The 25,008-nt window shown below is 43.4% G+C and overlaps 1 protein-coding gene across 3 annotated transcripts; it reads right to left on the bottom strand.

Moving 5' to 3' along the window:
• Window positions 1-560: 560 nt before the first annotated feature.
• C17H5orf24 (chromosome 17 C5orf24 homolog) lies at window positions 561-24,776 on the bottom strand. 3 transcript variants are annotated; one of them, XM_075900402.1, is made up of 4 exons: window positions 24,490-24,776; window positions 15,920-16,011; window positions 4,864-5,295; window positions 561-2,070 (listed from the first exon to the last, which is right to left on the bottom strand). In XM_075900402.1, exons 3-4 carry the CDS (start codon window positions 5,288-5,290, stop codon window positions 1,916-1,918), a joined length of 582 nt encoding a protein of 193 aa, XP_075756517.1. In that variant the 5' UTR covers window positions 5,291-5,295; window positions 15,920-16,011; window positions 24,490-24,776; the 3' UTR covers window positions 561-1,915. The 3 variants fall into 3 exon arrangements, with proteins under 3 accessions (XP_075756517.1, XP_075756519.1, XP_075756518.1); XM_075900404.1 differs by having other exon boundaries at window positions 1,927-2,974; window positions 24,490-24,772; XM_075900403.1 differs by having other exon boundaries at window positions 1,927-5,295; window positions 24,490-24,775.
• Between the last annotated feature and the right edge of the window lie 232 nt (window positions 24,777-25,008).

The raw sequence follows: 25,008 nt of genomic DNA, 5'->3' as shown, positions 1-25,008 counted from the left end.
ATTTTCTATTCAATAAGAAAGGAGTTGCCATTTCTCTATTTTCTGATAACTTGCAATAAAAGTGGAATTTTTGTGTTAGGCCACAAATTTCTAGCACTTGTTTATAAAGAACATTTGGCCATTTATCATTAACAAATATAAACATCAGTTTAGCAAATTCTCTACCAAAGAAAACATTAAGTTATATGATTACATCCCTCCTGAGATGAGGAGGTAAGGGAAAAATCTGCTGTAGGGTCTTTTCTTTCTCTCTCTCTCTCTCTCTCTCTTTTTTTTTTTTAAAGAGCTGAAAATATATAATGTAGGGGGCAAAAAAAAATAAGAATGGATTTAAAACATAATCCATATACTAAATGGCATAACATTTGCGGTATTAAATTTAGGTCACTTAAAATATGGATGAAATAAAAACCAGAAGGAAAAGTAGCATCCCTACATTCACACAAAAGATGAGTTTATCTCTGGCTTTATTGAAAAGTAGCTTACAATGCTGGCACTCCATCTTCTTTAGAAAGAGAACCACCAAGTTTCAGAATGGCGTAAATAAGAATAAAATACTCTGTTTTAATGTATTGACTTTATTAATAAATATACATCCATATGGTGATGTAAATACAGATCATGAAGACTACTCCATTCCCATACACATAATTGCACATGAGTAGCTCAAGTTCATGGACATAAAAACAAACAGCATCTAAACAGGCTTTTTACAGCAGAGAACAGAGTGCTGATATTAGTTATTTAATGAATAACTGTCTCCTCCAAAATTAACGTGTGGGAAAAGCAAACTGCGGAAGATTAAGGAATCAAAGCGATTCAAATTACTGTATGAGAAACAAAAACTTCCTAACAATTTAGCATATCCTTACACTTAGCAAAGATTTCAAAACATGATTTTACCTAAAGGGGGAAAATAATCACTAGGAAAAAGTTCTAGTGTCTCCCAGAGTTCAAAAACATATTTAAGCAATTATAATAATGGGAACAAACTTTTGTGATCAAAGTTTGCAGTTCCAAGATTTTATGATTATGATCAACTGCTTTATATTTTTAATGTTTCTATAGGAATAGCATTAAACTTTACTGTACATATAGTACAAAGAACAGCAGAGTCACAGCTAAAATAACTTCAGACAATCTTGAATTGCTCTGCCTTTTTAAAGCTCTTCAAAATGGAAAAATAGTGAAGTTATGATCTCAGTTACTTTATATGTTGCAGATAAAGGTAATTCTTTCCCCAAACACATCACTCCACTGACTAGGTTTGGTTTTGTCCTGAATGAATCCAAAGAAAACTTCCAGACAAAATGAAAATGCATTATTTCAGAAAAAAGACATTTAATGGATCTTGATATATGAAGTTTTAAGTGATTAATTAAAGCAAATGCACTGTATAAAGAATGAGTTGTTTTAATGACAGAGCTAATAGTGGATATTTAAAAATGCCATTTTAGTAATTAAAAGTTAGCCGTCTTTTGGTATCAAGATTGTTTTCCTGTCAATATGTGCTGCTAGCATTCTGAAAATGTACAGTGCAAAACTTGAAAAAATAGTAGCAAAATTACTGAGTTCTAAAATGTATGTAAATTTAATTAGAAATACAATAGCAGTTACTAGATGTATTTTGTACAGTGACTTTTGACTTGGGTCCCTATTACTTAGGTTTCATGTATGTATAAATAAGACATTAGAAATGTGATTTTAAAAAAAATATTAAAAACACAAATTTGACACGCAGATCATTTTTCTCAACAGTGTTAATACATAGCAGTAACCCTATCTTATGAAGAGCAGAATTATGGTACATAATATAAAATTAGCAATTTACCTTACAAATAATGCTTTCATACTGTAGTGGAAAAGGCCAGTTTTCCCATTGATAATATCCAAGTATAAGCATTAACATGCTGTTTCAGTGTTTGTCATGACAACATACAGTGTTACAAAAAAAGCACAATATATTCTGTAAGTTATATATAATAGCCAACAAAAAAATGTGAAGATTCCATTCGTATTCACTTTGACTTCTTGACTTCTCTCTCTTCCCCACAGCATGGCACCAGTAAACTGCAGTTATGGATAAAATAAGCCAGAATGAGGACGTGCCCAACATTGCACTTTCTGGTCTCATTGCCAAATCCAAAGTGCCAAATGGCCCTTTACAGAAGCCATGAACACATATTTCTACTTAAGTTCAACCTTTCACAATTGACAATGTTCAGCCTTTTGACATTTCATCTGATATTAATAAACACTGTAATGAACATGAATTGTTTAGATGATTTCATTATTTTATCCGCATACTTGAATACAAAATTCATTATTCTAGTAGAACAATAATACATCTGCATTATCTCCTGACACACAGCACAGCACCATTGAATAGATGCACAAGTGAGAAATGAAACGGGTGAACAGGATAAACAGAAGGAGGTAAGAAGTGGCATTACTCAAAGGTACATTGGTGACATGCAACGTGTTCCTTGCTAGCGAGGCGTGACACTTCTGTAGTTATTACATTCAGCTGAAGATGGCTGCTTTCCAGGAAGAGTTCAGGAAAGGGTTTAAAGCAGCCTCTTGTTGAAAAATCATCTGGCAAAACAGCCAATATAACACATATCCTGAGGGTGAATTAGCTCATGTTAGCTTTTTGCGTGTATCAGAAGTTACACCATTCTGAGAAACATTATTAAGAGTTTCATATTTTTCAGTTTGTTGAGGAACAGAAAGTGTAACTTGACTTTATAGCTTCAGCGAGGAGAAACTATATTTTAGTAGCAGTTTAGCTGCCATTAGTTTACACACTGACCAAGAAGCCATCCAGTATTGTTGAGGTTCATTGTCTTAGTTGCCAGTGCACACATAAGTCCCTCAATCACAATTCAACACACCTATTGTAAAGTACAGCATAAAGTCCAGCTCATTATGTGTTAGGCATCACTGGAACACCTGAAGGCTTGCTGCTTTTTTCCTGATAAAAAAGGTACGAAATATGATATCTGTTTCTTAAGTTTTCATTGAAATCAGAGTTCTCATCAAAATTACAGCAAGCCAGACTTTCTTAAAACAAAAGTATTGGTACTGTTCATTTTCAACAAAAGCTCTAATTAACCTTAAAGATCTCTGTTCCCAAAAATGTGCTGACAAACTCCCACTGGTATTTGAAGCTACATATTCAGTATAATTTTAAATTATAGTTGAAACAATTTTTATGTAAACTTTCTATGAGAATTTTAAAAGCTTTAACTCTAGCAAGATATATTTAGAATAAATATAACAATATGCAATAGTGAGGAATGTTATTTTCCAAGTATAGGTGGGTGTGTGCATATTACACACACACGCTCACACATGCACACGCACACTTTTTTTTAAAACCAAGCACACCCTGTTAAAATGGAACTGTTAGATGCAGGATAGGTCTCAGTTTGAGTAAGGAAAAAAGTATTTATAATTACACATACTTTTTCAATTTGCATGCATAGATTAATTCCTATGAAATGCTTTCTATCTGGGGGTCTTAATTGAACCAGCTATACAGTTTTCTATTATAAATCATGAAAATGTAGTCCTTTGGTAGATATATAGTCTTCCGTAACTTAAATATAGAATAAATGTTAAACAATGGGATAATTGTATTCCTGGAATATCTGGAAAACTAAATCTGAGAGTTGGCAACAGTGTCTATTTAAAAAGTTTATAAACATACCAAATTAGTATTTTAAAACTTATTAACTGCTACCACCTAAGCACATACTGTGAAGGCAAAAAATAGCTCATGTAGCTATTTACAGATTTAAAAACATGCTGTTCAATATTACTTTCAATTCAGTTTGTTACAAGAATTAACAGTACTTATTTTGTAATTTATAAAATATATCAGATTTGTAATGAATTATTTGCAGTTTGGTATATGCACTGTCAGGCATTTTTAAGATTATACAGCAGAATCTTGTAGGTAGCACAACTAAAAGATCTGCTATCACCTAAAGGCATATTAGCTCATGTTTGTAAGGCGCTTTTGAAGATGTAAAGCGCTGCATAAATGTTAAGTATTACTATTACACATTCTCAAAAAATATTTTGGAACATCAGTGAAAACTGACAATGCTACACTACAGCAAATAAAAATTGCTTGAAATTAGCACTTTGAAAAATAGCTTTTTAAAGTTTCAAAATATCTATGGACAATTGAGGTCTATAATATCAGCTCTAGCAAAAGTGGAAAATTTAATTTTCTCTCCATTCCCACCTATAAAAAACCCATTGGCATTGCAAAATGTCACAGAGTTCTGAAAAATAGTCTAGAATTGTTTGTTATGTTTAATCAGTTTTAAACTCTTCTGGACAAGATCTTTATTGTGGCCTAGGCTCACTTCATAGCTAACAGCCAGATAATGTTTTCCTGCTTATTTCAATTTCTTGGTGCATAATCAGACAATTAAATTTGTCTTACAAATAAAGCTCAGGATATGAGTATTACTTTAAGAAAACACACAAAGGCATAATTTAAGAATTTACTTAAAACCTTTGTAAAAAAAACCCAAAGCCATACCTATGCCCTTTCATGTTACATTAAAAATTAGTGGATTGCACAATGGACATATAAACAAAAATTTAAAAAGCCAAAGTTATGGAAATATTACAGAAAAATGTGAAAAACATGCCAAGATTCAGTTTAAAAGTGATTAATGAGGAAATACTAACTAATTCCTTTATTTCATTCATTGGGTTGTTTGACTTTGCTACTAGTTTCACCGGCAACATGTACTCCTCTGTTATGCACCATAGGATAAGGAAAAGCTGCACTGCCACAAGTATAACTGAGATTTGCAAGCCGTGATAGAGCTTTAATGCTACCTGGAGGTCTGCCTGGGCTGACTTTGTATCCTGCAGCTTTAGTTGTACCCAAGGGTCTGCCTGGACTTGTTTTAAATCCAGCTGCTTTGGTGGTCCCAAGAGGTCGACCTGTGCTGGTTCGATACCCTGCTGATTTTGTGGTCCCCGATGGCCTTCCACGTTTACCAGATCGGTTGAGGTTTTTCTTTTTCTTTAGTTCATCTTTTGTTTCTACATTCCTGCCACTTGTGGCTTGCAAGTGTGTTTCATTTAACGTGTCTTGTCTCTGACATGCAATTGGTTTGTGGCTGACTGTGTGGCTGTACTTGCTTTGCTGTGTAGAATACAAGTCAAACTGATCAGTGGATCTCACATTGTCTTCGTTAAGGCAAGAACTCTTGCCAGTCCCACAGAAAGCTGTATTACTGCTGGCAACAGGATGCATCATTTTTTCTACCAAAAATAAAAGACAAAATATGTATAAATATAACATGACATCATTGAGCAAAAAACATTTTATTTTACAAAACTATGAACGGTCCCTAAAATTAGCCTGAATTGACTTGAACAAAGACCACTTAGGAAACAAGATGTCTATCAACAGAATAAAAAAAATCAAAGGTACCATGACATTTAAAAATATCACATTTCAAACAAATAAAATGATGTAAAAAGTGCATCAACAATAAACTTTAATTATCTGGACTTGAAACATCCTCTCACCCACAGTGATTTGGAAGTTCTCCTGGATGAATCTAAGCTTTCATTTCGGGGGGAAACAATCCTAGCCACTTAGTTGCATCAAAATAATCTATCAAATGAATAAAAGTTTCAGAGGGGTATGAAAAGCAATGCACTGTCATCTTCCTGATTCAGCAGATGGTTCCCAGTGCTTCTGCTGCTGCTTCTAAATTTTCCATTACTGTGGCAGTATGAAATTAACAATTTCACTGCTGCTGTCCAGAACTTTGTGAAAAACAAAACAATTTAAGAATCTGGTCAATTTAATTCTGTTGCAGGTTAAGAAAGTGACAAACAGCCGCTAAAGGAAGTACTGAAACTATCCAGAGGGAAGAACTAACCTAAAGAAAGGCTGTCACAGCATGATTAGTGCAGACTCTCTCTCCCTTCTACTCCACTGCCATTACCAAAGCAGGCAGAGGACTCAGGTACTACAAGGGGAAATTAACAGAGAAAAAGATCACTCTCTCAATTCATTCAGGGGGCTTGAATAATGGTGGAGCTTAAATTTATCCAACACCTATTCACCTGAGTGGATCATATCCCCAGTCATAGTTTAAACCACTTTTCAATCCAAGTTGGATCACATTTCAAGGATATTTCCTCCACAACCAGAAGTAACTGTGAGCAGTGGGTCCTCCGCACTTCTGAAAATCAGGCCAACGCCTATCACTAAATATTTCATCTAAAAACACCTTAAGCTACCTTTCACAGCATCAAGAAAAATATTGACACTTGCAAAATAAATGAAATGTACACAGCACAACTCCTTGCTATATTTGGCATAGCTATTAGTTACATCTAAACCAAGGGTGGGTAATAATTTTTGCCCGGGGGCCACTTCAAACATTTCTGAAGTAGCCCCAGGCCACCCTGGAAGGGGCATGGCCAAAACGGGAAGGACTGGGGCTACCCCACCCCCAGACCATGATTGGTCTGGGGGGTGGAGGAGCCCCTTTGCCCCCGCTGCCCATTAGGCACCCAAGCCCTGGAAGAGGCTTGGCACGCTCCCCCACCATCAGACTAATCAGGGTCTGGGGAGCACGGGAAGCCTCCTCCTGCCCTGTGAGGAGCACGTGGCAATTTGAAGTGCCACGCGCTCCTTGCAGGGCCGGGGCAGGGCGAAGGAAGCTTCACGCAGTTGCCCCGCTCCCAAGGCCTGAGTGGCCTGAGGAGCGCACAAAGCCTCCTCTGCTCTCCCCCCGTCCTGCGAGCAGTGCATGGCTCTTCAAAGCGCCACGTACCCATGGCAGGGCGGGAGGAGGCTTTGTGCGCTCCCCCACCCCCAGGCCCTAATTGGCCTGGGGGCAGGGGAGCAGCAGGGCCTTCACGGGCCAGATCCACCCACTTGGTGGGCTGGATCCGGCCTGCAGAGGCCCTTTTGCCTGCCCCTGGTCTAAACACTAAATTCACACATAAAATTAAGAATTGTAACAAAGCACACAATATGGTAAAGGTCACAAAACTCCCAGAGACAACTGCTGTACAGAAGTCACCAACCACATCTTTGGGCAGAGGTGTCTCTCTGTCTCTCTTCTCCCCCCCCCCCCTTGCAGGATGACAGAGTGAAATCATCATCAACAGCCTCAGCAGTCAGAAAGGGAAGCGGCATCCATGGCTTAGGGCAGGATGGGAATCCTTCACAGTTGAGGCTGGGGTGATACCTGCAGGAGGGCATGGGGGTGGTGGCAGCTTCTCATTGCACTCCAGGGCCACAGCAGGAAGCGGCTCCAGCTCTCCGCTTTGCCGTCTGCTGCCAGACCTGTAGCACCTGCCGGGTCCTGCAGGCAGCCAGCAGTGCCTTGGTGGGGGGCAGCCACAGGGCGCTCAGCGAGATCTGCTGCTCCCCCATCCAGCTACCTCCGGCCCCACTTCTGCTTCCAGGTCAATGCCCCACCACTCCGCGGATCCAGCAGGGAACCACTGCTGATGCCAGCCCCGGGCCAGGAGGCGGCAGCGGTTCCCCACTAGGCTCTGGAGATGCAGGACATGGAAGCAAAAGAAGGGTCAGAGGCTGCTGGATGGGAAGCAGTGGGGTTAGGAGAGTAGCATAACATCGCAGCTTCACTGGCGTTTCAATCTCGCCGGGGAAGATGAAGCTGGAGCACCAGAACGGCCTCCCTGCTGTGGAGGGAGTGGGAGTGGAGCTGGTGAGTGAGGGGCCTGGGAATGCGGGGTCTCAGAAGATGAGTGAGGGTGCTGGGGGTGCAGGGTCTTGGTGGAGATGGTGAGTGAAGGATGTGGGGTCTCAGCGGGGGGGCTGAGCAGGAACTGATGAGTGGAGAGGGTGCAGGGTCTTAGCAAGGTGGTGAATGAGAGAGCGGGGGCAGGGGGAAAACGGCTTTTATGCTGGCTCCCTCCAACACCAGTTCCTGCTCCCTCACCTTGCAGCCTCTGATACAGAGGTAATAAGGGCGGGGGGGGGGAGGGAGGAGAAAGCGAGTAGTTGAATAGTGACTTGACTACCCAATAAGCTTAGGCTTATCAGGTAGTCGACCACTCGCTTAAATCCCTACCCCGCACCCCCAGCCTACTTACTCATACCCCCCCAAACTAAGACCCCACACTTCCAGCCCCGTCACACAGGCCCTCTCCTGAAACCCCACAGCCCCCTACTAACACTTTAAAACAATTACTTGAATTTTAAAATTTGTAATAGTTACTATATTGACTTTTTTTGTAAGATGCATAGAAAATGCACTGGTATTAATGAGTTCCTTGTGTGCTGCAAAGGAAGAATATTCCCCATAACTATTAAAGAGCTGTTCATGGCTCACGGAAAACTCTCTTAAACATTCTAGTTCAAAACAAGTCTACAAATACATCCTATTTTATGTGCTATCTTTCCATATGTTTTATAACATTCACGTAAAATAATATTTTCTTGCCCAAAGACATAGGACCAGATTGGTTTTCATCCCACAACTAGAAAAACCCAATGAGACTGAGCTGCCACAATCAGCCACAAGAGGATCGACTAACTGCAGGAGTAATAGCTTTGATATCTTTATCCATCTCTGCCCTGACATAGGATCACGTATAGGACACCTCTAGGCTTCACTGATAACCAGATGCAGCTTCAGCTTGGAGCTGTTGGCAGCCAAAGTATACTTTAAATTGTTTTAATTGAGACTTGGGAACCAGACCATCAAGTAGCAGTCACATCAGCCTACACTATGTAGTTAGGCCACAGCTGATGATCCAAGACAGAATCTTTTGCTTATCAGATCCCAGTAGGTCACTTTGAAATTATAGTATTACAAGAATAGGGATGTTAAATGGCGTTTAGTCAGCTAATCGACTAGTCAATGTAATTTCCATCGACTAGTCAATTAGTTGATAAGGGGGAGAACTGCAGAGCTGCAGCAGTTCCTTTTAAATGTATTAAGAACCATTAGGCTGAAGTGGGGGGACGGGAGGGGTGTGGACTGGGTGCAAGCTGGGCTTGCGCCTGGTCCCCTGTTTGTGCTTTACCCTTTTAAATGTATTAAGGGGGGAAGTGACACGTCACATCCGTATACCAAAAGTGCATATCCTGCATAGGACTTCATCAGCACAGTTCCCTTTAGTACTGCAGAGTAGCACAGACTTCAACAGTACAATTTTTTTCCCTTATACAGACTAGGTTCTAAATGACTGCCAAGTGATATTTTTAGATAAATGCCAAATCTAGCTCTCACCATCTCCAGTCATGTCAATTCCATAACCTCCTTTGCCAACTTCTCAACAGTGCATCTAGTGATGCCAGTTTTTCCTAAAATACTCTCTGCTATAGCCCATCACTTCTTGCTGTGTCCTTGGAGACTGATGAGAATATCAATCCCTATCATTTAATACATCGCTTTAGTTATATGTAGATAGTAAACATGTCTCTTTCTCTAACTGAACATGCTTCATATAATCTTATTTTTCCAAAAGTTTTATTGTGTGTGCTGCTTTCCTCTGACCTTTCTTCAGTTTATCTCTTTTTTTAAACTTGATACCCCAAAATAAACGCACTGTGCTCCAAAAGAGGCTTAACTGTTTCATTCCAGGCACAGGTTATCTTTATCTCCCCAATACTACCAAAAATATGCCCACTACCCATATTTTTAATATATATTAATACCCAATTTGCAGCACCTAAAACCTCAGTAATTATTACCAAAACAAATGCAGAATGGGCACCAGCAATGCAAACTTCAGTTTCCATGTGGATTTAAAGGTGTAATATGTGAAAACAGATTATGTGATATGAACAATCTCAAAAAACTTATCCACCACCTAGCATGCTGAGATCTTAGCCTAAAAATCAGAGTGGAAAATACACTGCAGTGAACAACTTAAGGCCTTGCTTCTGTCCACTGCATTTAGTTTTTAACAAGAGTCATTTAATACATTTAAAATGTAACTCACTTGACTATTAGGACTAGTCAAATAGCTGGTCAGCTATATAGTTGGCTGAACACTGCAAAAAAGTACTTGTTAAATAAATAAATCTCTTTTTTTTTCAATTATAAATCCCATTTTTCAACAGTTTACAAAACAGCCATAAACATTTGAACAAAGCAGAAACATAGAATGCAAGGCCTCAGCCAAAGAATGACAATTAATTTTTATCCATTGATTTTACTGGCTTTTAAAGATATAAAGAGACCAAATAAACCCATGTATTAAAGATTCATACATATTTGCACAAATCCCCACCAATACTGCAAAGCAATTGTGGCCTGTTATGTCAATAATCTTCAGACAAAGGTACAGATGCTGTAAACCTTTAATGATGCACTGTAACAATTTCTTACATATCATGTTTAATGATTCACACATTAGAAGGAGTGACCCTTATGTTTGCACAGATTTCCTTTGGATTTTTTTTAACTACTGGTTTAAAAAAATCAAAACGGCACAATAAAACAACATCAGAGAAAGACCTTCAGAAAAGCTTTTTCAAGTAAAATTTCCAAAAGTGTATCAGCACCTTCTGTCTGCACATCACTTCAGTGTTCTCTTCATGTATAAAAAGGCATTCACCTATTAAAATGTTCCATATGGGTTGGCTGTTGCCCAGCTGGCAACACCCCTTTATGCCATGTCTGCAATTGAAAACTGTCCAGTTTCTAATTGGATGTGTTGGGCATAACACTGTTCAGTGTACCCACAAAATAACTGTGCTTTATATTTGAATTAGGGATGTTAAAAAATGTGGGTTTTTTGTAAATGTTTAACTGCTGAAAGGTTACATGTTTACACATAAGAGGGGCAGAGGCTCCACAGGAGCCAGCGCATGTTGGGAGCCAGCTTTTAAGCCAGGGTCCCACAGAGCCAGAGCCGGCCCACAACATTTTGGCACCTGAGGCAGGGAGTTCAAATGATGCCCCCATGTCCCCAGACCACCACCTCCCCCCGGAGAGGGTCTGCTGCCACCCCGCACTGCTGCAGCAGTGCAGGGTAACAGGCAGCCAGTCTGCGAGGGGAGCTGGTTTTTAAACTGGATCCCCTCGCAGACCAGCTCCTGCCTGGCATCCCATGCTGCTGCCTCTGATAGAGAAGCAGCAGCGCGGAGCGGTAGGGGGCTTCTCGGAGTGGGGCCAGAGTGTACTGGCTGCCAGCCCGTACTGGCTACCAGCCCCACCACTGGGAACTATAAAATAGGCGAGTAACCAATAAGAATTAATTAGATTAATCCACTATTCAATTAACCAATATAGGGCATCCCCGCTATAAGTTGACGTGGTATACATCCATTCTACACTAAAGCTGTTGATGCTTGTAGGAACCGATGCGTTATAAGTCCTCCCATTTCCCACTTTTAAGTCACACACAAAAAACCCCAAAACCTCAATTTGTACAAAGGGAAGTCAGCTGCTGGAAAAAAATTCTCCACTTTAAGTTGTTTCGCTATAAGTCCAAGTTCTTTGGAACATATCTTGGACTTAGAGCAAGGACGGCTTGTATTTATAACATCCCTAGAATACACAAACTATTTGGAGTAAATATATTTGGCCATGAAGTGCCCGACAAGCATGACAAGGAAACCACAGTTTTCAGCATGGTAAGTTTCTCAAGTGTAAACTGTGTCAGTAGTTCGTTATGTTAAACATAGGAAAAAGAAAAATATAATAAATGGCTCAGTGTAGCCAAACTTAAATAGTATCACCACAGTTTCTTGCAGGTTCTATTTACAGTCAGAAAGAATTTATAACACTACAAAGGCTAAGTCTCTTTTACACAGGGCTAACATCTCTCCCCAGCCACCTCCTTCCTTCAGAAGCATAGCTTTCATAGCAGTTTTAATCAGCTCCGATTGGGGCATTTCCTGCTTCCTAATGCCTGCATTAACCCTATCCTTACTTCTAAGGTACATAGGCAAATAAACTTCATCACAATTCATGCAAAGTACATGTATAAATATGTCCATGATTATACATTTGCAATAGCTAAATATAGATGCAGTAATAATGTAGTTTGTTATATCCACATATTAAATGGTTGTACTAACAGATTCTCCAGTGCACTAAAATTCAGATAGAGTGGTCAAGAAATCATAATTAAGGTTGCATTACAAATTCAGTTTCAGAGTAACAATATTGAGTAATCCTTTGTTGCTTAGAAAATAAAAATATAAGATAACATTTAGGAAAGGCACAAATTTTTGGTGAGGTACTAACAGCGGTAAGTAGTTAGTGTCTGTAATAAGAATAAAAAAATCTTCTGATTTAAACAAGGCAATGTCTCACCTCTCTTTTGATTCTTCAATATACAGGAAGTCCCCAGGTTACATACAAAATTGGGACTGTAGGTTTGTTCTCAAGTTGAATTTGTATGTAAGTCGGAACTGGTATGCTAAGTTGAATTTGGATGTAAGTCGGCTTCGGCGCGGGGAGTTTTTTAAAGCGGCCCCGGCAGCGCTTTGCATCCCCTTCTCCCGCCCTCCCCGCGGCCGGTCTCTGGGGCTGGGGCCAAGCGTGCCCCGTGCGCCCCGACCGGCCGCTGCAGCACCCGGAGGTCGCAGCCCGGCGCTGGGTCGGGTGTTTAATGGCGGAGGTGGATTCCCCTTTAAATCTCCCCGCCTGCCCCTCCCTCCCCAGGTTTCCCTCTTACCACAATGCACCAGGCGCGCCAGGCTCCCTCAGCACCGCCTCAATGGAAATGCCGCCGCCGGGGCGCAGCTAGTGCGGGGTGCCTCCCCCACTGTGGCCGCCTCCGGCGGCACGGGGGGCGCTTCCCCCCAGCAGACCAGGGAGATGTGGAGCGGCTTTTCTCGCCGCAGAGGACGCGGGCGGCAGGACCAACCCGGCAGCACTCCAGCTGCTCTGCCCCAGGCGTCTCCGATTCAGCCGCTGCTGGTCACTTTCAACAGCGGCTGAATCTGGACGCCTGGGACAGAGCAGCTGGGGTGCTGCCGGGTTGGTCCTGCCGCCCGCATCCTCCGCGGCGAGAAAAGCCGCTCCACGTCTCCCTTGTCTGCTGTGGGGGGGCACTAGCTCCGTGTCTCCCTGGTCTGCTGGGGGGAAGCGCCCCCCGCGCTGCCAGAGGCGTCGACAGCAGGGGAGGCACCCCACACTAGCTGCGCCCCGGCGGCGGCATTTCCATTCAGGCGGCGCTGAGGGAGCCCGGCGCGCCCAGTGCATTGTGGTAAGAGGGAGACCTGAGGATGGAGGAGGCAGGCGGGGAGATTTAAAGGGGAATCCGCCTCCGCCGTTAAACACCTGGCCCTGCGCCGGGCTGCGGCCTCCGGGCGTCCGCCCCCCATTCGTAACTAGGGATCCGACGTAAGTCGGATTGATGTAATCGGGAGACTTCCTGTAGTTTACATTATAGAATTGTCTGAGACATATCATGATACTTAATGCATGAATGTGGGTTCTGCAAATATTCCTTTTATGTTACTGAGTTGAACTATTGTAATGGAGATAGAAATGTAGCCGTGTTAGTCTGGGGTAGTTGAAGCAAAATGCAGGACAATGTAGCACTTTAAAGACTAACAAGATGGTTTATTAGATGATGAGCTTTCATGGGCCAGACCCACTTCCTCAGATCAAATAGTGGAAGAAAGTAGGGTATGTCTACACTACCCTCCTAGTTCGAACTAGGAGGGTAATGTAGGCATACCGCACTTGCTAATGAAGCCCGGGATTTGAATTTCCCGGGCTTCATTAGCATAAGCGGGGAGCCGCCATTTTTAAATCCCCGCTGCTTCGAACCCCGTGTAGCGCGGCTACACGGGGCTCGAACTAGGTAGTTCGGACTAGGGTGCCTATTCCGAACTACCGTTACTCCTCGTGAAACGAGGAGTACCGGTAGTTCGGAATAGGCACCCTAGTCCGAACTACCTAGTTCGAGCCCCGTGTAGCCGCGCTACACGGGGTTCGAAGCAGCGGGGATTTAAAAATGGCGGCTCCCCGCTTATGCTAATGAAGCCCGGGAAATTCAAATCCCGGGCTTCATTAGCAAGTGCGGTATGCCTACATTACCCCGCTAGTTCGAACTAGCGGGGTAGTGTAGACATACCCTCAGTAAGAATCATCTTGAGGTTAGGTGGTCTATAGACAGACCCATAATCTCCTATAGACAACCACCTAACCTCAAGATGATTCTTACCAACCACCACAGGACATACCACACTAATACCAACCCTGGTACCTTCCCTTGCAACAAACCCCGTTGCCAGCTTTGTCCACATATTCATTCTGCTGATACCATTATTGGACCTAACCAAGTGAGTTATAAGATCAAGAACACATATTCCTGCGCATCCAGAAATATAATCTATGCTATCATGTGCCGAAAGTGTCCGTCTGCTATGTACATTGGACAAACATCTCAGACACTTCGCCAAAGGATTAATGCCCACAAAACAGATATCAGACAAGATCACAAAGAGAAAACAGTTTCTTGCCATTTTAACCAGAAAGGACACTCTCTCAATGACTTAACCACCTACATTCTGCTACAAAGACCTTTTACATCTGCACTTGAAAGGGAATCCTCTGAACTGTCATTCATGTTAAAATTCGACACTTTCCAACAAGGACTTAAACATTTGAACTATCTCACCCATTACCAAGATAGTTTCCCCAATTATCACCTCTAATACCATTAACTCACAAACATCCCACTTTCCCTACCTCTAATATAATCAATTCACAGACACTTACCTTCCTTCCTCCCCCCCCCCCCTGCATTCCCCTCCTGTTCTGCAATGTGATTTGTCCTTTTCATATTTGTTCATTTTTTTTAATTGCATCCTTTGGTATATATGGTTGTGACTACTTTCTTCCACTATTTGATCTGAGGAAGTGGGTCTGGCCCACGAAAGCTCATCATCTAATAAACCATCTTGTTAGTCTTTAAAGTGCTACATTGTCCTCTATTGTAATGGAAATATAGAAGAGCAAATAAACACAGCATTTATATGATGCTAGATTTGTATATATATTGATATAATATCTGAGAATATTCAAAGTAATAAATCAGCATTTTTCCTTCAATGTCTTATTTAAACATTGAAACACATACTAGTGATGTTAGATTTAGATTAATCGATTAGTCAGTAAGGGCACTTCTGCCTCTGAAGTGTAGCAACAGCTCCAGGGCAAAAGGCGAAAGCACTGCAGAAGCATGGGGTTAGCGGTGGACTCAAGCAGTTCCCTGCTGGCCCGGGCTCCCCATGACATTTCAAAGCAGCAGTGCCGCATGGAGCCTAGGGTCAGCAGGGGAGTCCCCAGCTGACTCCACCCGGCACTGCTGTTTTGAAACACCGTGGGCAGCCAACAATACTGTGTGGAGCTCAGGGTCTGGCCCAGGGCTCCACGCGATGCTGCTGCTTTGAAGAACCCCATCCTTTCACCACCTTTGCTGCCTCTTTCTGATAGAGGGAGCAAGGGGAGAAGCAACTAGTTGACTAGTCATTCACATCCCTAACACATACTCTAGCATTCAGGGGCGAGCTCAGAGCTCTTCAATTTATTTTGGCTCAGTCACAGAGAAAGTTGGCTTCAGAAAAGCAAGAGCAACATCACACAGTGAATTGGACAGGACGGAACGATATTTGCTTGGTGATGCTAGGACTGCCTCCCTTGTGCACCTATTGAACACCACCCCAAGTTCATAGCACCATTTTCCTCCTAATTGGGTTCTACCATCTCTGACATATGCTACCCATCTGCACATAGGGACCAACAGTCTTGCCAAGGCTTCCAACATCCACCTCCCTAGCCACACCAAACTACAGCAGGAAGATCTCATCAGCAAATATAAACCATTATATACATGTAAAATGCTGCAACTTCACCTTTGAGTACATATTTGCACTTATTTACAAGTGATAAAATGATCTAGAGACAAATGTTACCTGTCTATAATTGATGATGTCAGAATTAATACATGAGGAGCCAAGCGTAGATCTCACACAGAGTGTTTCAGAGTTCTCACAAAAGCAGGAGTCTGAAAAAAGGTGAGAATCAAGTTTAAACCAGCAGAAAGATATTTTTGGAATGTTCATTATTTTCATCATACCTATGTTTTCATCTATCTTTGAAAAATTCAAGTAATACTGAACTTTACATTTTGTTTGTATTTATTTGTGCCATTTTAACGAGATATTTTTTTTTTTACAAAATAAAAGATTTTTAAGACTCGTGTTCAGCCAAAAGTGTTAATGAAACCTTTATTATTCTGCCATGGCCATCTCTAGCATAAGTCCACCAATGTCTAAGTCAGAGGTTCACCTTACAGTGGGAATTACAAGAATGTTTTGTGTGTGCTGCATGTTCGTCTACATCAGGTAGTCAGCAACCTTTCAGAGGTAGAGTGCTGAGATTTGACTTATTTGTCTCTATGTACGGGTCCGAGTGCCAGTGATACTTTTTACAGTCAATAATAGTCCTACTTACAGCCGCTCCATTAATAAATAAATGAAGAGGCATATCTTACCTTTTAGTGCAGGGGTCAGCAACCTTTCAGAAGTGGTGTACCGAGATTTTAACTTATTCACGGATCTGTGTGCTGGGGAAAGGAGAGGGAGGGGAGGCAAGGGCAGGCTGGGTATGGTGACCTTATTTTCTGAACCAGCTACAGCTAGGGAGAATGGTTTAATTTAAATTATGAAACAGATTAAGCATTTTAACTCATGTTAGTTTATCAAACTTCAGGTTAAATAAAGTAAAATATTATGTCCAACACAAAAGGTTTCAATATTTTCTTTATTTATGGCAGGGTGGGGAACCTTTTTTGGGTCAGGGGACACTGACCCACAGAAAAAATAGCTGGGGACCACACAAGTGAAAAGCAAAACAACTCCTCCAAAAAACTCCAACACTCACTGACGTGGCCCCAACTGAGACACCTCACTCCTCTGGTGCCCCAGCCCCACAGGGTGAGGGGAAGGGAAAGGCGGGAGGGACTGAGATTCAGGGCTTCCCATAGATTTACTTTTCTGGGGTTCCAGAGTTAGTAGATTTTATGGACCTCCTTAGGCTCTGGGGTAAGGACAAAAATGAGGGATACAGTGTGCGAGACAGAGCTGCCAGCAAGTAGGATACGGATGGGGTACAAGATCTGGGAGGGAGGTGGGGTACAGAAGGGGTAGAGTTATGAGGTCTGAATGGGGGGGTAGGGTGAAGAAGCAGGCTGGGAGTAGGGTATCTGGCCAGGTGGAGGGAGCAGGAACAGGAGCAAGGGAGGGTGCAGTGCATGGCCAAGACAGAGGGTTCAGGAGCAATGTGAAGAGGAGTAGGGTGGGGTGTCTGGCCAGGAGAGAGGGTGTTGGAATAAGCTGGGGGTGCCAGGTTGGGGGGGGGGGTGGGAGTGAGGAGATTAAGATGGGGGGGGTATAGATATGAGCGGGGACCTTACCTGGCTTTGTGCACCCTCACATGAGTTTGAACCAATTTAATTAAATTGTTTTTAAACCAATCTAACTTAAACAAGTGCAACTTCTGTATATAAACAAGCCACAAGAACAATTAATGAGAGATGGATATTATGGTAATAAACAAATATTACTTTAGCTACTCATTTCATGCTTTTAAGGGTTTGTGCTGGTGTCAGCAAAAGCAATGGCGTGACTACAATTGGCTCTTAAGAGGTGTCTTATCCAGTCCGGAGCAGAGGGAGTAAGGGATGTAAAATTCCAGTTAACCAGTTAAATTCTATGTTAAACCAAATAACTGTAGCAGGTCTCACTCCCACGCCATGGACAGGGGCTGCTCTGGCCACCTAGGGTGGAGCACTCCTGCCTGGGGCGTGTCAGGCCAGGACTGCTGCAAGCGGGGGTTGCTCCAGCCAGACTGGGGCATCCCTGCCCACAGGGCACTGGACCAGAGCTGCTGTGGATAGGTGCTGGTCCAACAGGGCTTAGCCCCTGCTCTAGCTAGGCTGGAGAAACCCCTGCTCTCAGTGCGCTGGGCTGGGCCAGGCCAGGCCCACCATGGATGGCTGCTGCCCTAGTCTGGCTGGAGCATCCTTGCCCCTGCTGGCTTTATAGGGCTAGAGCAGCCTTCTGCCCCCAATAGGGTGATGCTTACCAGTTAACTGGTTAACCAGTCACATCCCTACATGAGGTAGCTATGTGAATGGCTATGTGAAGACACCTCCAGGAAGAGCATGGATTGCCTAATCATCCATGATGGGTCTCAGTTTGCATCACACCAGAGTCACAGGTGAGTAATTCTCTAACTTTCAATAAGAATGCGCATCTTCCATGTCAGATGCAGATATGGTTTAGAGCTCTCCATATGCACAGCAGGAAGAGAAGACCTGGCACTTGCATAGCTGGTCATTTATTAGATTTTTGTTTGGTACATCAGCAGCCACAAAGGCTTTAGACCATCTTTTGCAAACAATCTTATCTTTCACCAGGAGAGCTGTGGCATGAGACCAGAAAGGCTTTCTTTATTTTTGTCAGTAGCAAGGGGGAATGGGGGAGTGTTAGAAGTATCATAACTGATTGTAAGCAAAAAGTTTTTGTGGTAATTTCCTTTTCTTAAAAAAAACAAGTGTTGTCGTAGCAAAAGGAAAAGAACAACAGGCTAGAAGATTTGGGAAAAGAGGTGGGTGGCGTAGGGGTCTCCTCTGTAAGGGAGCATGGGAGATCTGGCAGTGCTACATAGGCGACAAAGAATAGGATCTTCTTTCCTAGACTTCGCAAAGTGTCTCTGATGGAAATACCTATGAACTGTGGGGTGTTAGCAAGTCCCAGCCTACAAAATATAACTTATTTGTTACCAGGACAAGATAAACCCTTAATGGCTATTTTAGTAATATTAAAAAGATTCAGAAGGGTAGCCATGATTGTCTGGAACTTTAAAAACAACAAGTAGTCCTGTGGCATTGTAGAGACTAACAAAAAATATAGAGAGAATTGTAAGCTTTTGTGAGTAAAGAAGTGGGTTTTACCCACAAAAGCTCAAATATAGATATAGAAATGTAGGGTTGGAAGGTATCTCAAGAAGTCTCTCTGTCCAGCCCCATCCACTGTAGCAGGACCAAAGAAAACTCCTAGCCTAGACCATCCCTAACAGGTGTTTATCCATCCTGGTTTTTTTTTAAAAACTTCCAGTGATGGGGATTCCACAACATCCATTGGAAGCCTGTTCCCAACCTTAATTATCCTTATAGTTCGAAAGCTTTTCTTAATAGCTAACCTAACTCTTCCCTAGTGCATATTAAGCTCATTGTTTCTTATCCTACCTTCAGTACACCTGGAGAACAACTGATCACTCTTCTCTTCATAACAGCCATTAACATATCTGCATGCTATCCTGTCTCCTCTCCATCTCCCCTCCCCCCTCAAGATTATATATGCCCAGTTTTTTAAACTTTTTTTATAGGGCAAGTTTTTTAAAATTGGTATAATTTATGTTGCTCTCTTCTGGATTCTCTCTCATTTATCCACATCTTTCCTAAAGTGTGGTAAGGATATTAAGTAACAGTTAATTTACTATTTGAGTAGTCGATGGAATTTCCATCGACTACTCGACTAGTCAATATGCACTTCCACATTCCTACAGACTCTGGGCTGCACGGGGGCCAGCTTTGAAATGCTGGGGACTCGCCAGTTGATCTCGAGTTCCGCTCAAATGCCGCACTGGAGCCCGGGATCAGCTGGGGCGTCCCCACCTGACCCCAGGCTCAACACGCAGCAGTGCCGCACAGCTGATCACAGGCTCAGCTGTGCGCTGCTGCTGCCTTGAAACACCGAGGCACTGTCCCTTTGAACACCCCTTCAGTGTTTCAAAGCGGCAGCCGCACAACTGATCCCCAGCTCAGCTGTGCAGCGCTGTCCCTTTCAAATGCTCAGGTGGCATTTCAAAGGGGCAGCGTCACACAGATGAGTCGGGGAGCAGCTGTGTGGCACTGCCCCTTTGAACGTTGCCTCGGGACGGTGCCAGCAGCAGTGTGGGGTGCCTGGCGGGAGCTGGTCCACGAGAGGAGCCACTTTAAAAACCAGCTCTTCTCATGAACTGGCTGCCTGCCACTGCTGCCTCTTATAAACAGGTAGCAGCGCAGGGTGGCAGCAGCCCCTGTCTAAAGGAGGTCTCAGCTCCCGCACCTGGCATAAGCTGGAACTGAGCTGGGTTGCCTACCCAACTGGCTCCTGATACACTTTAAATGTAGAGCCACAGTACTGATTGGGGTATGGGTGGGAAGGACATGCATGTAGTCTTTAGCATTAACTGATAAGCTTTTCCTTATCGGTTAATCGACTACACTATTACATCCCTACTATGGACATGGGAACATCATGTGGGACTGTGTCAAAAGTCTTACTAAAATGAAGATACATCACAGCTACTGCTTTCCCTTATCCACAAGATCAGCAATCCTGTCAACAAAGGAAATTTGGGTGGTTTGTCATGATTTGTTCTGGACAAATCCACGCTAGCTAGTCTTTATCATCCTATTATCCTCCATCTGTTTACAAATTGATTGTTTAATAATCTGAGGATACCACTAAGGTTTTGCATTAAAATGCAGGTTTTATAAAGTTGGGTATATTGCTTTTTAGTATCTACTTGGAAGTGAAAGACTTATGGAGTGTTATCAACTTTGACCCATAAATCTCCTTTATCCACAGTCAAGCTGCTTTTATGGACAGAACTAAAACAAGTTCAATACCCCAGGCAGAAAGCATGAATCACCGCTAATAATCAGTGAATTATAATTTCATACAATGTTGAACATGGCTCAACTTATCTCCATTAATGGGACAATTATTTTTAACACAGGAAGTGCAGTCCTGTCAACAGTAGCAAAACTTCCCTATACTAACACCAGTTCAACTCCACAATACTGAAGTTTTAGTGTTTACTCATAATTGGTATTTTTAACAATATTGATAAGAACTGTTCTGAAGAGGTTTACTTGGTGCAGAGTTAAAAATATGCCAATAACTAGAAGCGCTTTTGTACTACAAATCTTAACACTGTTAATACGATTAGAGTTGAAGTTTTGTTGGCAAAAATGGGACATTTTAAAAAATGGTTCCGGTGTCCTTGCTAGAATTTTGCTAAAATAACATTTATACATAACTAACCTTATTTTCTGAAATCTCCTACTGAATCACCATGGTGAAGAGCTAGTGTAGACTTGGCTACTGCAGCATTATATCATCTTGTTATCTGACCTTGATTACAGCAAGTTTTCACAATGTGATAATAAAAATGCCAGAAGTCACCAGTGTTCTATTTGAACTAGTATTCAACTGTTGCTACCATTGGTGAAGCCGCAACAGTGGAAAAACAAGGTAATGTTTGTAAAGCCTAGCACATACAAGGCCATAGCATGCACAGTAGTGGTATAGAGCTGAATGAGAAGCTGCAATGTTGTGAAGTCCTGGTTCCCAAAACGTGCAACAGATTACTACTGGAGGAACACATTTTAACTTCAAAACTTCCAAAAGAAGTAACACACATATTACATTGTTTTCACTGCTTCCTCCAAAGGGCAATGAGAGATACAGTAGCAGCACAATATCTATAAAATGAATCATATCCACAAATAAAAGGAACAGTACAAATACTTTAAAGTTAATATGTATCAACTCTGTAAAAATTAACTCTTGTGAAAATTAAGACCTTGTTATTTATTAAAACTCTAAGTACTTTCTTATAAATAAAGCTTTAAAAATAGAGTTTATAAAAAAGAAACATTCACCTATCTTGAGTGTTCCAGTGAATTAAATAGGTTTATCTCAATTATGTACCGGGCAAAATAGACAGAGCACAGATAAATATCTAAGTAGCTATTTTTTATTCAGTACTCAACACTTGGTCTTAGCAAAAAGGCTGAGTATTAAATTTGAGAAACATGTCTAGTCTATTAAATGGGTATAGAAAGCTTTCACTCAGTTTAATAAAAATCTCTAAAATCAATATAGATGTATTCATTACTATATTCCTGCATAATGTCTCTTTTAACAAAAGCTAACTTGTAATAATTATTTGTATTTTGTTTTGTGTTTCCCACCTTTAAATAGCAAGGATTCGAAAACTTGTTCAAACTTTCTAAATTCATTAAATATTCACTTTCTCTAGGCTTTAATATCTTCATTATGCACAAACTACCTGTATATTCTCATCTCTAACATCAGCAAACTTTGCATGTAGTGTTTGAAGCTCTATTAGTATTTCTACAACACACACCACCACCACAGTTTCCCAAACTGCAGTCATGCATTTCCCGGTGACCCAGAGAATAGATTGTCACATAGTATGTTTTTTTATTTTGCACTTGCTAAAATATATTTTAAAAAGCTAAGCAAATATTAAATATTTCCTAGTATTACCCTTCTAGATAATTGTTATAGATGCCACAAAGATGTTACGAGACTGAATAACAGAAAAGGCAATGTGGATGACTGTGAATGGGAAGGATGCTATTAAATTTTCTGTGTTCCAAAAAGCACTCAATTAATGGTTTAGAGGTTCCTGAACCAAAACAAGGTAGTACCACATACAAATTAAAATTGTGATCCTTCATTTGATGACATTGAGCTAGCTATTGCAACGCTTCCTCATGCTGAATGGCATTGACACAAGTAGTCTCACTGAAGTCAATGGAGCTACTTACTCAAAAAACTATACATTAAAACTAAAGTTATTGGGGATATAAACAGGTAACTGGTTAACTGGCAGCCTCCCCATCCGGAACAGTCCCCCCACCCCATCATGAAGCTGGAGCAACCCCCCATTCACAAAACACTCCGGACCCAGCAGGACCCACCACATTACCAAGCATTACCAAGCCAAGTCATAATGTACCTAGGACAACATGTTTTAGATATTAAAAGACTCTAATCCTTGCACACTGAGGAACCAGTTATAACATTCATTTATTTTTAATCAACTTAAAACAATCTAGTGTCACACTACAAAAGTGATTTCTTACTACTTCTGTATTTTGTGGAGCGTTAGAGAGAGCAAAAGCGTAGTGTTATTCCCTTTTAAATATATGTGAGTAATAACATATGCAAAACAAACCATCAGGACATACATGTTCACTAACTAACGGCACTGAAACTATTATATACTATTAAGTACATGCTGAAGGAAATAAATAGGTACTATTTCTATCATTAACGGAAATGGGCATTTGAATGCATTACAATGGTATATACTAATAAACATTAACAAAAGGAAATTACTAGAGACAATTTAGATGCATTCAAATTATGTCATAATGAAAATATGCACTATTTATGTACATTAAACATGCCCTAATATGCACTGTGTATATGCACTGAAACTCCATGCACTAAATTGAACTATGCACTAAATGGAAAGTTCAAAAATGTTCCTTAAAAAGAATATGAACTCAAGAGAATATACAACTGATTTCAAGGCACTACAAGACTATATGACTTTCAATTCTCCCTGCGGCTGACACCAGAGGTGTGGGCAACAAACAAGAAGGGGCACAGATTGCACGGCTGCTCCCACCCTGAGGGCATCTGAGTTGAGATGTTCCTCCTTGAGGTGTCTCTAGGAGAGGTGTTTAGCTGCTACCCCAGACCCCAGCATTGCTCAGGAGGGCCTAGCACCCACCTCTCTGGGGCATTGGTAGGATATGGGGAGTAGCCCACCTCTATCCCCTCCCCACTATGGGCACTGGAAGAGATGGGTGTGTAGAACCGAGGCAGCAGATGGGGGGCAGGTTACCCAGGTGCGTCACTTCCCCGCACCACGCAGAGAAGGGAGAGCGATGTTAACTCTCTCACCCCGGGCAATGATGGGGGGGATGCTCCATCTGACTTCCCCTGGCTACTGAAGAACGAAATAGGGGGCCCCACTGAGGAGATGCGGGGTCCTGCTCGTGTGCCCCCCCCCGGGCGCTGACAGAGATGGGGGCCCTGCTCCGCCCCCCATCCCCACTGAGGAGATGCGGGGTCCTGCTTGTGTGCCCCCCCGGGCGCTGACAGAGATGGGGGCCCTGCTCCGCCCCCCATCCCCACTGAGGAGATGCGGGGTCCTGCTCGTGTGCCCCCCCCCGGGCGCTGACAGAGATGGGGGCCCTGCTCCGCCCCCCATCCCCACTGAGGAGATGCGGGGTCCTGCTCGTGTGCCCCCCCCGGGCGCTGACAGAGATGGGGGCCCTGCTCCGTCCCCCATCCCCACTGAGGAGATGCGGGGTCCTGCTCGTGTGCCCCCCCCCCGGGCGCTGACAGAGATGGGGGCCCTGCTCCGCCCCCCATCCCCACTGAGGAGATGCGGGGTCCTGCTCGTGTGCCCCCCCCCGGGCGCTGACAGAGATGGGGGCCCTGCTGTCCCCCCCCCCCCGGCGCTGAGGGGTCCTGGCCCGGCTCCCCCCGCCGGGCCCTGGGCAGGGGCTCCCGTCCCTCCCGAGTGGGTGCTTGCTGACTGAGTCTCCATCTTGCCCGCCCGTCCTCCCGCCGCTTCCTCCCGGGGCCCGGCCGGGACCTACCCGCGGCGCTGCCCAGAGCGCGGCGCCTCCGCTCCTCAGCTCGGCGGGTCGGAGAGGCCCGGATAGGGAGCGTCCACGGCGGCCCCCTCCCCCCCGCCAGCACACAGCGACCGGGCCCAGCCGGGCGGCTGCAAGCAGCGGGCTGGGAGCGGGGCTGCGGCGTGCGCGGGCGTGCGCCGGGCGGGGAGCGGGGCGCGCTCCCGGCGGGGGGCCAGCGAGCCTGGCTGCTGAGCGGGGGACCGGGCGCGCGCTGGGGCGGTTGGGAGGTGGGGGCAGGGAGGAGGCAGGCCGGCGCCGCGGGGAAAGCCCGGGGGCGGGGCCGGGCAGGGAGACGCTTGTAGATCGGGGGCGGGCCGAGGGGGAAGTGCTGCGGGGAAAGGGCGCAATGGCTAAGCAGGGGCAGTGGGACGGGACGGGCTATGGAGGGAGGGAGGGTCCAGGAGGACTAGATGGGGGAAGCACTGGGGGGTAGGGAGGAGATTCAGTGTGTGGGGGGGGGTAGATGGAGATCCAGGGGGA

The sequence above is a fragment of the Pelodiscus sinensis genome, chromosome 17, assembly GCF_049634645.1.
Source record: "Pelodiscus sinensis isolate JC-2024 chromosome 17, ASM4963464v1, whole genome shotgun sequence".
NCBI classification, from domain to species: Eukaryota; Metazoa; Chordata; order Testudines; family Trionychidae; genus Pelodiscus; species Pelodiscus sinensis.
The sequence above is the reverse complement of the archived record's forward strand: the minus strand, read 5'-3'. Positions and strand labels throughout refer to the sequence as shown.